Genomic DNA, 14,436 nt, shown 5'->3' on the forward strand with positions numbered 1-14,436 from the left:
GTCCTCAACCCCCCATTCCAATCCCTCACCCTCCACCTCACTCATGCCCCCTCCTCCCCTATTGTCCTCGACCACTGGTTAGGCTCACATGTATGCACATAAGTCCTTTGGTTGATCTCTCCCTTTTGTCCCCACCCTCCCTTTGAGGTCATATTTTACCCTCAATTGCACAGAGAGTCTGTCTGCTAGGACAGAAGTGAGGATTGGAATCCAAACGATCTAGATGCACTTGTGTGGCTTTGCGCTTTTTCCTTGAGGAGCCTCGGTGTTCCCATCTGTAGAATGGGGGGCGGGGGTAACGGTTCTGCTATGCACTCTCATGGCCCCTGACAGAGAACTAACGAAATCCTGTGAAAATGCAACGCCCTGTGCGCGCTGATGACCAGCCTGCACTCCAAGGCCCCTTGCTGGGTGTGGGCGGAACCCGGGGCGTGCAAACCAGGCGCAGCAAGCAAGCAGCCTGGGTCAAGATCTTCCCAATGCGGGATGCTGGGGGAGGGGGCTCACTCCCGAACTGGGGAGCTACCTCTCCAAGGCACGCACGCACACCCTCCAGCCACCCCGCCCGGTCTGTCCCGTTACCCCCAGCCTCGCCCTGCATCGCCTGGAGTTTAGGGTAACATGGGGGCGTGCCAGGAGCTACTTTCCCGAACTGGACGCCGCTAGCAGCCCAAGCCACGACTCCACATCTGGGACTCGGACGTCTCACCTAGGCTGATACCTCCAAGCCAACAGATCGCCCTTTTGGGGGGGGGGTCCCCACTGCCCCCACCCCGTCGAAGGGGCCCCCCGCGGGCGGCGGCGGCGGCGGCGGCAGGCCCCGCCCCTCCCCCGTGATCATTAGCAGCTATTACCCTAAACACTCGCTCCTGACTTGCTCTCTCCCTCCAGGCATTGGCGCGGCGGCCTGTCAATCAGCTCTGGGCGGCAGCCCCCCGCGCGGGGGCCCGCGATGCCCGGCTTGGCGACAGGCGGCGGGGACGGCGGCCGCGGCGCAGACACTCTCCCTCCCGCCCGCGCGCGCCCGGGCAGCGCCGGCGGCGGACGGGCGGCGGCGGGGGCGCCCTCGGAGCCCCGCGGAGGGGGCGTGCGGCCGGGGAGCGGTCCCGGGGCGCGGCATGGAGGAGGCGGCCATGCAGCCGGCGGCGGAGGAGGGGCCCAGCGCCCCCAAGATCTACAAGCAGCGCGGCCCCTACAGCGTCCTCAAGACGTTCCCGGGCAAGAGGCCGGCGCTGGCCCGGCGCTACGAGCGCCCCACCCTGGTGGAGCTGCCGCCGCCCGGCCGGCCGCCCCCGCCGCCCTTCGCGCCGCGCGCCGCCGGCTCCAGCGGCTGCAGCGAGCCGCCGCCGCCGCCGTTCCCCGCGCCGAGCGCCTACCCGCCGGCGCCCGGCCGCGCGGTCACCGCCGCCGCCGCCCCCTCGTCGTCCTCGCCCTCCGCCGCCCCGCAGGGCCCCCCGAGGACGCCCGCCGCCGCCGCCGCCGCCTCGTCCTCGTCCTTCGCCGCCGTCGTCCGGTTCGGCGCGGGGCCGGCGGCCGGCGCGGGCAGCAGCGGAGCCGGCGCTGACGGGGCGAGCCTGGAGCTCAGCGCAGGTACGACTCCCGGGCGCAACTTTCCCGCCGGCGGAGGGGGGGGGTCCGGGGAGGGGGCGCTGGGACGGCGGGCACCCTCCTCCCGCGCCCCGCGCCCCGGGCCCCGCGCCCCGGCGAGGAAGGCGGGAGGGATGGGGGCGAACACCCAGCGCAGAGGCGCGGCGTCCGAGCGCACCCCGGAGGCCTCCCCGCGCGGGCAGCAAGCTCTGGGGGGAGGGGGGGAGCTCCCCACGCTGACACAAAGTTCTGGGGGGGCCCCCACGCGGGCAGCAAGCTCTGGGGGGCTCCCCACGCGGACGCCAAGTTCTCGGGGGCCCCCGCGCGGGCAGCAAGTCCTGGGGGGCTCCCCGTGCGGACGCCAAGTTCTGGGGGACCCCCACGCGGGCACCAAGTTCTGGGGGGCTCCGCAGCGCTGCTGCCGCCGCCGAATCCCGGGGCTTCGGACGGCGCGCGCCTCCTAACAGGTGGCTCCGCCGCTCGGTCCGGCGCGGCGCCCGGGAGGTGCGGGGGGATGGGGGGCCGGCGGCGGCGGGGACGGGGCGGGGACCGGGAGGCAGCCGCGGCCGCTCCCGGAGAACCTTGGGCCGCTCCGGCGACCTGGGTGGGGACGCCCTCCCTTCCGAGCCGCCGCCGCCGCGATGTTTTTCCTTCCACTTCTTCGCTCTCTCCGTTTGTTTCCCCGTCTCTCTTTCTCCCTCTCTCTCCTCCTCCTCCGCCGCCTTCTGGTCCTGTTTTGCTCCCCTTGGATGCACTCCGCGCCGCGGTCGGCTCGGCTGGCTCCGGTGAGCGCGTCGCCTCTGCTTCGGTGTCTTTGCTCACCTATCCACCCCACCACCACCACCACCACCCACCCCGAAGTCTCAGCCCGGCCCGGGGCTCCTCTGCCCCCGCCGCCTGGTGGACCCGGGGCTCGAACCCGCGGCCCTGCGCCCGGAAGGAGGTTTCCTGCCCGCCGCCCCAGCCCCGAGGGCCCGGGCGCCCCCGGTTGGCACGCAGACCCCCGCCCCGCGCGCCTCCCCGCCTGGGACACTGCGCGCCGTGGGGTCTCCCGCCCCGGAGCATGGGGCAGGGCCTGCAGAAATGCCTGGTGCAGCGGGTCCACCCCAGGGTGCCAGGTTTCCCTCCTTCCCCTGGAGCCTGCGGAGAAGGGGGGAGGGAGCCCTGGGAGAAGGCCAGCCCGCCTGCCTGGCAGCTGTAGGAAAGGTGGGTCTGCATAGAGCATAGCCTGGGGCCTGGGAACCTGGGCCCTCTCTGCTCCCTGGGGACATGCAAACACGTTTTTCTGGCTCATCAGAACCAAAAGTTCCTGCTCAGGCCTTGGAGGACACTTTAGAGGCCGCTTTGCCCCCCGAATGCTGCCTAGCAATGAATCCAGGGCTTTATTTCTAATGAAAATGCGAGCATTGTCTCTCAATGAGTTCTAGGTGCCCCATTTGGACACTTGAAGAATTGGTTTTGAAGAAAGAAAATCTAATTGCAGGCTTGTTTTGTTACATACCTCACTGCTTTGGAGCCCTTTGACTGCGTTGCAGGAGGCTCTTAGGTGGATGTTCACGGTGGTGTTTTGTTTGTTTCCGTTGCTCTTGGCCCCAGGATTCTGTTTTGTTTTTATATTCATTCTCAGGATACTTGCCCACTTTTATTTTCATCCCCCTTCTTCTGTTTTACCCCCGTAAGAGGTTTGTTTTCCTTCTCCCAGGATTTGATTTGTTCATGCCCATTTTTATTCCCCAGCGCTGCTTTATCTTCCTATATTTTTATTTTGTTTTTCATAAGTTTGAGTCTTTTTTCCTGTTTTCTCTATTCTGCTTCACTCCTTTGCATAACCTCAGTTCCACCGTGTTTGTTCTGGTTTTTCCCTCTCCTTTTTCGGTCCTGGTTAGCCTGCTCTCACCTTGCTTTCTCTTGTCAGGCATCGCCGACTTTTAGTCTTTTACTTCCTTTTAGACATAATAAATGCCTTTCTCATTTCCACTTTATTTAGTTTTATTTTAACCTTTTTCCTTTCCCCTGCACAAGTCAGTTGCTATCCTGTCCATAGTCTTTCCTACTCTGGCACTTTCCCTGCTGCTTATACTCACTGTGCTCTCTTTTCCTGTTTCTACTTTGTCTCCGTCCCCAGGTGGAAATCACATCACTCAGTCTAAAGAAGTGAAAAGGGGCTATTGATAGCCCCTTACTTTTATATTCATTATATTTTTCTTTTTCTTTTTTCTTTTTTTTAAGAGGTCATAGAGTGGCACCTTTGATAACACCAAAGGTCAGATATCACGTGCTTGGTCTGGAGGGAAAATACAGCCCATGGTCCTAGACCTCATGAATTGTGTTCCTATCAATCACTGATGGACAAGGCAATCTCTTCACAGACACAGTGATGTGAGTAACCATCAGAGGGACAGTTGCCTGAGGTGCTGATTGGCTTGTTGATGAACTAGTGGTTCCGCTTTGAACCAATGAGCATGTGTGCTCAAAGGGGTGACCACTTAAGCATCCTGGGTGGGGGCGGGGTGATCATTTATTTGTTGTCCCCTAACAACAGTGTTATTGCCATTTTCTCAAACCACCTGGTAAAGAAAACTGAAAATAGTCAGAGCATCAGTGGGATTCAGTGAGTCAAGGATAGAAGAGAGAGAAGAGTGTCCAGAATCAATGCAGTGAAAAAAATGAAAGGGTTGAAGTGAATCTTATGTATGGGCCATAAACCACTGAGAGGAGAAATACGTGATTAAAAATAAAATATTTTCAACATTCTTATAAAATATCACGAAGAGTGTAATTTTCCTTAAAAGGGGGATATACCATGGTTTTGAAACCTATTTTTCCTCTGTGGGAGGCTTAGAGTTAAAACCCACGTAGATCTTGATATGCAGCCTAAATTTGGCATCAGGAAATGGGAAATTGCATCTTTAAGCAGAGTACAATCAAAAATGAATTACAATAAATCCTATATAATTGCATAGGTCATTCTCTTTAATGAGATTTTATTAACCTGACTGTCAAGCTTTTGAGTCAGGCAGATATTTTATCTTCTTCAACTGATAAAAGTGTCAGCTATAAACCACCATATAAATATTCATAAATCTACACATCTGTGGGAGCCTATCAGCATCATTCTTTTGGACATTAAAAGCATTCTAATTACTTTCTGTCTAGCAGAGCTGAAATGCTGCCTGTTATAGTATGTGCTTGGCAGGCATGATTGCTTTTGTTTGCCATCACAAATAGCAGCATCCTATTTTATATACGGATGGTCCAGAAAATATTCAGGGATTGACTGAGCAGGATGCGTATTAGGAAGCACCATCTGGTTTTGATAGCACCAAGTATATTAACTCATCTGTTAATTTTTGACACATCATTGATTTATTTATTTAGAAAAATTGCATCCTGTTTTGCTGTGTTGATGTTTGCCATTACGGGGGGGAGGGGTGGGAAGGGGGGAAATAGGATGACTTTTTTTTTTTAAAGACATCGTTCATTGATTTAAGACAAGGCTGATGCTTCCAAAGAGGCTTTCATTTTCTAACTTTCAATGCCATGACGTCCTTTCTTAAAAAGAAGTTACATTAATGTTATAAGGAAATTAATCTATTTTGAACTAGCTGGAATTCCTTTGGGTAGGAATACTGTATAAATACATAATAGTAGGTCACACAAAAATGTTTCGGCTTCTGCATTTTTAATATTAATAGATTTCACCCTTGGCTGGGCTAAAATCAAAAGGTTACCACTAATCTCAAGTGCTGTGATCTCCTTCAGAGAAACAGAATACTCTTGGGGGTATACTGTGATGGACAAATTCCACCCAAGGCTTTGCTTACAAAGAAGGACATTAAAATAGGGGCCCTGAGTTTGATTGCTGACTTCCTATCTGTCTTATTCACTTACAGATTTAAGGTGGGATTAAACCACTTAAATTCAGAAAAATTCTAGAAATGAAATTTTTTAATTAAAAAAAATAATCATGGGTTCAGATTCTGTAATCAGATAAGGTACAATTTGCAGCCTGATACCTCCCAACAGACTGCACAATAAAGCAAAATAAGTTAGACAGAAGTGGTCATTTTAGGGTGGTTTGTGCCTGACATTTTATGTCTGTCAGAGAAGTTAGGGGTAAAATAAGTAGTTTTAAAGTCCCTTTGTAAACTGATGACTTTGTACTTCTCGGCCATCATCTGAGTGGAGCATTCTGTAACTAGAAGGGGGGGGAGGGGGAACAGTTTAAAAATTCCAAATACACGTTCACACTTTGCACAATTAAGAATCATGGATCAGTGGCCATTCAAATGTGTGCATATGAAAACAACTTTTCTCCATTTCTTAGCGATAACGGGCATAGCACAACACTTGCATTTCTAATGACATTCTGTCTGGAAGGCTGAAGTATTGCTGGCTGCAATATGTATTAAGTGGAAGATTTACTGTTTTCTACCAAGTGTAATAGTAATATTTTTCATCACACTCTTCAATGTATTGATATTAAAACTATTCAAATATTTTAACAAACTGAAAGAGAAGAAATTCCATTTTAACGCTTATAGTTTTTTTTCTTTCATATGTCAAGTCTGAAAATGAAGCATTTTTAAAAAACTGCAAGCAAAACCTTATTTATGGTTGTAGCTATTCTCTGATATTCTGAGTGCCCTTTAATACATTATCTTCATAATGTAGAGTATTACATAATGATTCCTTTTTCAGCATATTACAAGTTTATCCTTCAATTAAGAAAACAAATCATACTTGTCTCTAAGTCAGATTCTTTTCCCTTAAATCTATACCCTAGTGTGATTTATCATTATGATTAAAACTACTGCGTCTTATTGAGGATAGTGAAAAAATATATTGAGCAATTTTTTTCTAGACAATTCTATTTTAGCCTTCCCTTTCATATTTTGTTCCTTTCATCAAGGTTATGTTAACAGTGTATAGGCTGTAAATCAATTGGGACCATGCTGATTAAAATGCAAACAGTAAATACAACTTCAGGTCTAGAATGGGATTATAGGATTAAAATGAATGAAAACTGCTAGCGTGCTAGAATTGAAAATTCCCAATCAATATCATCCTTTGATTTTACTAATAAAAGAACAAAAACCCGGAAGTAAAGAAATGAGGAGGCAACAGCTTAACCCTCCCCAGTTAAATGGTTCAACTGTTTACTATCTTGTGTTTGGTCATGGTGAAGAAATGATACCCAAATATTTGAGGTCTTTTTCCCTACTAAGTTTTGAATCACCGGCTCAATTCTTCACTCCACCTGCAGGGGGCAGAAGCGTCATCAGTTCCAGTGGTTGGTGTGTAGAGAAACTTGCCATGCCCATGTCCCTTTTTCTCCAGGGCAGGAAACAAGACTACCTTGGTGGCTTCTTTAGCCAAGTTCCCGGCCCATCCATCCATTCTGGCTTGAAACTATGCCTGGCCTCTGGTTCCTTCTTTAGCCCTCAAACTAGTGGTCGGTCTATTATTTGTGGGATTCAGGGCAGGAGTACAAATGCAAGCCCACACATCATATATCTAAATAATTAAAAGACCTACTCAAGCTAACAAACAAAAATATGTTCTCTCTGTCTACCCTGGCAGAGACACCACCATCATAACCACTTTTGACTTTCAGACAGCCCATGGCCTTCCGTTGCCACTCCTGGTGTCATCTTCCTGTAGTAGGGACCTCATATGCATGCATGCACACACACACACACACACACACACACACACACACACACCCTATGGATGCCCCAGTTCAGACTTTCCAAGCTCTGGCACATGGCGTGTCTTTGGGAAGATGGCTCGGGGAAGAGACCAGCCCTTGGAGCAGTTGGACTAGGGAAGTCCGTTCCTCTCTGTGGGGAGAGTGTGGGCCATAGGGGGGTGTTCTAGGCAGGGGCCCTCCCGCCCGTGTCCCGGGCAGTCCTTACTCCTGAGAGTGAGGAAGCACCAGGCCACGAAGAAAGTACTCCTGTGGCCTCCCAGCCCGCTTACAGTGGTCTTGCCGCCCCCACCCGAGTAAATCTGAAACTGCCGTGAACTGAGATCCTCTGTTTGTTTACAGGGGTCCCTCGTGGTTTCAGTAAATAGTAGTTTGTGAGGTCCCATGCCCGCCCTCGGACCCCAGTGCCCTCCATCCCGCTGTGCTCACGGAAGGCAGTCTCTGTTCCTCTCCTGAGCCTGAGAGCACGGGCCTCTGTGTGCGGACTTCTGATTGTGTCACAGGGATCTGGGGACAGGAGCATTGTATGGATTTGGGAGGTATGAGGGGTGCTTCCTGGATGCCAGGAAATCGAAACAGGAGATGTGGACCCCCCTCTAATCCTCCAGTACCTTAATTCAGGAAAGAATAGGAAGGGAAAAGCACGCTAGCCGGTTTTGCTCAGAGGATAGAGCCTGTGGACTAAAGGGTTCCCGGTCCAGTTCTGGCAAGGGCAGGTGCCTGTTTGCAGGTTCGATCCCTGGCCCTGGCCCTGGTCAGGGCGCGAGCTGAGGCAGCCAGTCATCCATTCACTGAGTCTCTCTCACATCTAAGTTTCTCTCTGTGTCTCTTCTCCTCCTTTCCCTCTCTCTAGAGAGAAAAATCAATGGAAAAATATCCCCGGGTGAGGATTAACAAGAAGTAAATAAATAAAATGGAAAGAAAAAAGCAAAGTGGAGCCTGGAGGTTTCTGAAGGGTGGTTTCATTGGTCATCTATCCTGGATTTCCGGAGAAATCAATTTCTAATCACAGCTGTTATGGTTCCTTGTTCCCATAGAAGCCCTGGAGGGTCTCACCATTTCTCATTTTAAAAGTTGTGTGTGTGTGGGGGGGTGTTTATTTGTTTATTTTCAGGGGGGGAAATACAGCTACTCAACATTTTTAGGGACAAGTAGCTGGTTACACTTGTATCATAAACAAGAGTTAATTGACACCAAAAATCTACAATTTTGTTTGTTGCCATTTTTTTTTGGGGGGGGGGGGTGGAGTCTGGGAGGGAGAGGCTTCCTCTTACCATTCCGTAAGCACTATGTGTGTGTGTGTGTGTGTGTGTGTGTGTCTGTCTGTCTGTCTGTCTGTCTCTACTTACAAGTAGCTCATCCATGCTGGGTGGTGGCCAGGAAAGAAGTGAATCTACCTTATGACATTTATATTTAGATGAATTTTCAAGACGTTTAGACTGACAATATTCAATCACATTTCCACAATTTTGGGATGGGTTGTTGTTTCCCCCCCCCCCCCTTGTTTTTTCAGTGAATTGATTGCTTTCTCTTTGCTCTTTGCTTTCGCCGATTAGCAGTTACTATGCTTTAGAATTCGTGTATGTGAACAACTGGCATTCCCAGCACATGCCATTTTAGGAGACGTGACAACCTGACGGAAGAGGCACTCCTGCTTTTCAGATGACGCTGACATAGATCAGCCTCAGCATTGGCCTTGGCGAGAGATCCCAGTTGGCAGATGAATTAAAAGGAGCAGTGGGCACAGATCCTGGGCAGCACGCACAGGGCTGCTCCTGGGCTCCTTGTGGTGTGCCCGATGGGCCCACTCTTGGTTTTATCTCAGGCGTCTGGTGAGCTCTTCAAAAAGACTTATCTCTCTTCTCCATTTGTATCTGGGAGCCACGCACTCTCGGCAGGGATTGTACCGGCTGATTAATAGCAAGGGCGAGAGGGCACTCCAGAAATAGAAGTAATGATTGCTCTAAGCCCTCCCATCAATGAGAAATTGAGTCTGCGGTGGCGGGCTCGATTCATTAGAGGAACCACATTAATGAAGCCATAGGTGTGAGTTCGGACCTGTGCAGGCCAGTGAATGCCATGGGGAGGGAAACCTCTCCACGGGGCCCAAAGGCACACAGTCCAGCCGTTTCCCGGGGGAAGGGGCTGGGGACAACGCATCAGGCACCCTGTGCATCCTGTTAGAAGTGCCTTATCCATGTCACCTCAATCATTGATGGTGGAAATGCATATATATATATTTTTAACACGTTTTCCTGTTAAACTCAAAGTTGGGGCCTTGGCTTGTCTCTTGTCTTTGGTTGCCGGCCTCTAACGTGTCTCTTCCTGTGTTTCAGAGAGCCGCATGATCTTGGATGCCTTTGCCCAGCAGTGCAGTCGGGTTCTTAGTCTCCTTAATTGCGGAGGCAAACTTCTGGACTCCAGCCATTCCCAGTCCATGATTTCCTACGTAAAGCAGGAAGGCTCGTGTTATACCGAGAGACAGGATCCGTGTCACGTGGGGAAAGGGGTCCACAGTCAGACTGCAGACAGCGTAGACCTAGAGATGCAATATATGCAAAGGAAGCAACAGACTTCTGCCTTTCTGAGAGTTTTCACCGACTCCCTGCAAAACTACCTGCTCTCGGGGAGCTTCCCAACCCCAAACGCCTCGTCGGTCAGCGAGTACGGCCACTTGGCCGACGTGGACCCTCTGTCCACCTCTCCCGTGCACACACTGGGAGGCTGGACCTCCCCGGCAACGTCGGAGTCCCACGGTCACCCGTCGTCCTCTACGCTGCCCGAGGAGGAGGAGGAGGAGGAGGAGGAGGAAGGCTACTGCCCCAGGTGCCAAGAGCTGGAGCACGAGGTCATTTCCCTGCAACAAGAAAACGAAGAGCTCCGACGGAAATTAGAGAGCATCCCAGGTACCCTGTCATGTTACTCACATGACAGCTGCAACTTCTTTCTTTCCGTTGTCTCATCTGTGTGTGTGCATGCATGCACGTATGTAGTATGTTGTTTGTTTATTTGTTTTTGGCCAGCGATGTAGAAAAGTTGGAAAGACGGGTATGCACAGGGTACCCTTAACCTGCCTCGTGTCAAGCAGAAATTTCAGGATGAGCCACTAGCCGAGTCCCGTCTGTGTTTAAGCCACTACGTTCTTGGGTATAGGCCTCAAGGCCATAGTCACGTGGAAGGATGTCTCTGTCGGTATAAAAGTGATCCCTAGGTGTGGTACGCCGAGATCGGAATAGGCCGAGTACTGGGTTTCCTTAAAAAAAAAAAAAAAATGACCCTGCTCCTTTAAAATGCCTTTTGTGTTTTTACAGACATTGGTATGTGTGTTTTATTAGTCGGTGATGGAAATTAAAACAAAATGATACCTTCAGAGAGACAGGGCTCAGTAGTGATGAACAAATGAACTCTTCGAGTCCATCCGTTTCTTTCCTTTCTTGTTAAGTTTCAACAGGCAGGGCCTCTTTTCAGCATGCGGACACCTCCGAAAGGTAATAAGCAGCTGTAAACTAAAAGGAAGAGATGGAAGACACACCAGTAATTAGGCTGATCCCAAACTACAATATTTGTGCCCCTGGCAAAATAGGAGGTATTTTCTGCCTCTTAGAGATACCAGATTTGCAGAAAAGTAAAAGTCATCTATATGGCAAGGTACTGATTTTGCTTATGTGTTTGAATACATGCCTGCACGTCTGTGGCTGACAACAGATATTAAGCCCTGGCCAGTGTGGCTCAGTTGCCCTGTGCACCCAGGGTGCCTTCGGTCAGGGTGTATATGGGAGGCAACCAATCGTTTCTCTCTCTTCTCCCTTCTCTCCCCTCCTCCTCCTCTTCCCTAAAAAAAAGAAAAAATGTACACATTTTTTAAAAAGATATTAAGGTCATTAGCTAGAGCAGTATCTTCAAACCTCTTTAATTACACAGCCATTGATAAAAAATTTTGAGCACCAATGTACACATTTATTGGTTAATTACATAGTACATGTTCTACTGTACCAGTGCTCGACAAACTCATTAGTCAACAGAGCCAAATATCAAAAACAGGACAACGATTAAAATTTCATTTGAGAGCCAAATTTTTTAAACTTAAACTTCTTCTAACACCACTTCTTCAAAATAGACTCACCCAGGCCGTGGTATTTTGTGGAAGAACCACACTCAAGGGGCCAAAGAGCTTTATTTTTGAACACTAATACATTGTGTTCAAAATAAAGCATATGTAATAAATTTAAATCTTTTAAAATTCTCACTTGAGGATATGTTTTCATTGATTGTTTTAGAGGGGGCAGGGAGAGAGCAACATTGATGTGAGAGAAAAACATTGATGGTCGATTCCCATATGCACCCACAACCTAGGTAAGGGGTCAGACTTGCAACCTTTTAGAGGTACAGGACAAATGAGCCGCCCAACCAGGGCTGCATTTAAATTTTTGAAAGCTGATACATACATATATATGTGTGTGTGTGTGTGTGTGTGTGTGTGTGTGTACTTTTCCCCTAACTCAGTGTCTTTTGCCACCCAATTAGGCGGCTGCATCTAGAAAGGGCATGTTGAAAAAGTTACCCACTTGTTTATTAGTACACGTAGGAAGCAAAAACAAGTGAAGAATTGCCAAATCAGAAATTTATTTCCTCTTTATTTAAAGGAATTTTTCAGGTAGACCTAAGGTTTGAAACGTTCAGAATATTTTGGAATCAGATTTAGTACAGTAGTTTTATGGGCGAGAAGCAAGAGGTAAAGTAAACCCCTTCTCTGCTTTGTGTTTGAGCCCGGGGGTTAGATACAGAGTCACGGTGTCTTCTGCCAGGTTGCCAGGTATTCCACCGGCTTGGCACTGACCGCAGGAGAGAGACTGGGTAGAACTCCCAAGTCAGAGAGATGTGGGTGCAGCTAACACATTGTGGGGCTTTACAGCTTTCACAGTTCCTTAAATTATTAATTTAAACAGACCTTATCCTATATAATAAAAGCCCAGCAGTCAAAACAGTGGAATGACCAGAATGACCAGAGACCAGGGCAATTAGGCAGGCAGACGAGTGGTTAGGAGTGATCAGGCAGGCAGGCAGGTGGTTAGGGAGGATGAGGCAGGCAGGCAAACAGGGGCAATGAGGCAGGCAGGCAAAGTGGTTTAGGGCAATCAGGAAGGCCGGCGAGTGGTTAACGGTGATCAGGCAGGCAGGCATGCAGTTGGGAGCCAACAATCCTGGATTGCGAGAAGGATATCCGACCGTCGGACATTCCCTGAAAGATCCAGGATTGCGAGAGAGCGCAGACCAGGCTGAGGGACCATCCCTCGTGTAAGAATTTCGTGCACCGGGCCTCTAGTTTAATATGTAGTGTTGACTCATTAACATTGAACTCACAGCCAACGGCACTATAACTGGTGCCTGAATGAAGCTGACCTGACACAGATTTTTCTCCATGAGGCACATCACAGCCTTCTTGCACTTGGCAACACTAGACGGCACTCCGTTGTCCATTTGGAGTACATTTCAAACAGCGAAATCACCAACAGTAAGTGCAAAAATGTGGATCATGTGGCACCGAATCGACCATGAAAAGGGTACTTGTTTGTGCGAGCTGAAACAGACGTAGCATTACCTTGCTCGGCCCCAGCTGGGAATGTGTGCATGGGCTGCTCAAACTTCTCAGTGACCTGCCAGTGACCACACGAGCCCCAGGAGAACTGATTTGACCATTAGAGAGCAGGCAAATTTGCCAAGACAGAAGCCGCAAATAAAGAGGATCATCTGCTACAACCTGGATTGCGCGGTTCTGATCCTGGTAGTCCACAGATGGCATTTTCTAAGTAAGATTTTTAAAAGTAAATCGGTGTCAGCTTGGGGGTAATAGTAATTTTTCCAGAATGAAAAGCCCTTGGAGTAAATGCAGTGTGGATTCGCTAGTACCCTCCCCTGCTCACACCGCCCTCCAAACTCACATGTGCCCAGAAGTGCTTGTGGAAGAATTCCTGGACCTGAGAAACACACTGATCATATTTGTAATGTGTGTGTGTGGGGGACCCATCCGCTTGGGTCCCTCCTCTCGCCCTCCGCTGTCGTGGGGCCTAGCTCACAGCATGGGCTGTTGCAGTAGCCACTCAGCTCCCCTCCCAGACGCCAGGCAGGCTCTCCCCCTGCTGCAAAGCCCCTAATGGCTTCACACAGTCAAGGCCCCCGCCCTCCCTGCGGCACGCGCGGTCCTCTGCTGCTGGGCCGTTCCCTGCCTGTCTCTGTGGACGTGGCTCTCACTTCCCACCGTGCACCACGAGTCCCAGCCCCCCTGGACAGTGTGCCATTCCTGAGGAGCCATGTCCTTTCTGCCTCAGGTCTGCCCTTAGGCCTGCTGTTCCTTCTAAGGACACGTTGTCCTTTTTCTTTTTCTTTTTTTAATATATTTTACTGACTTTTTTTACAGAGAGGAAGGGAGAGGGATAGAGAGTTAAAAACATCAATGAGAGAGAAACATCCATCACTGCCTCCTGCACACCTCCCAGTGGGGATGTGCCTGCAACCAAGGTACGTGCCCTTGACCGGAATCGAACCCGGGACCCTTCAGTCCACAGACCGACTCTCTATCCACTGAGCCAAAACCGATTTCAGCACATTGTTCTGTTTCCCACTTGAGGAACTCCAACTCGCCTTTCAGTGTTCAGTTCAGGTGGCACTCCTCTTTAGCAGACCTCTCCCACGGTTCCCAGGCAAAAGCAGCCACTTCCCATCAGACTGTCTCTGTTAAAGTCGGTATCAGGAGAAGGTTTTGCTTTTTGTGTGTGTCTCTCTCCTGATGGCCTGGAACGGGAGAGGCGGGCCATGTAAGGTCCTTGAGCACAGAGACAAGCCATCTTTGTATTTCTACTTTCTAGTCCAGTGTCGGGCATGCGGTATCCACACGTCAATTAAATTACACAGGACGTTGTCATTATCAAAAGCATAACCGTGCATCTGATGGCTGAGTAACACTTAAAGCTCGTTGTTTATTTCTAGATATTTACAATACAGGAGCTCATATTTTACAGCGACGATGTAAGTAGGACACTCAGAGATGTTACCAGCGCAGATGGCACGGTCGCCGAAGATGGTGAAGAATGTCGGTCTCCCTGTGAAATTGTATGTGGTGTATTTTGAGATGGAGTTTTGAG

The 14,436-nt window shown here is 50.0% G+C and overlaps 1 protein-coding gene across 2 annotated transcripts in view; it reads left to right on the plus strand.

Annotated features, from left to right (window-relative positions):
• Positions 1 to 861: 861 nt before the first annotated feature.
• BEND4 (BEN domain containing 4) overlaps positions 862 to 14,436 on the plus strand; it is a 38,172-nt gene continuing 24,597 nt past the window's right edge. The window contains exons 1-2 of one of the 2 annotated variants that reach the window (XM_036417538.2): positions 862 to 1,590; positions 9,634 to 10,203. In XM_036417538.2, the coding sequence (XP_036273431.1) occupies positions 1,119 to 1,590; positions 9,634 to 10,203 (1,042 nt within the window). In that variant the 5' untranslated portion in view covers positions 862 to 1,118. The remainder of the gene's footprint in view (positions 1,591 to 9,633; positions 10,204 to 14,436) is intronic. The other variant, XM_036417544.2, reaches the window with a different exon arrangement.

Source organism: Pipistrellus kuhlii, unplaced genomic scaffold (assembly GCF_014108245.1).
Source record: "Pipistrellus kuhlii isolate mPipKuh1 unplaced genomic scaffold, mPipKuh1.p scaffold_m20_p_1, whole genome shotgun sequence".
Taxonomy (NCBI): Eukaryota; Metazoa; Chordata; class Mammalia; order Chiroptera; family Vespertilionidae; genus Pipistrellus; species Pipistrellus kuhlii.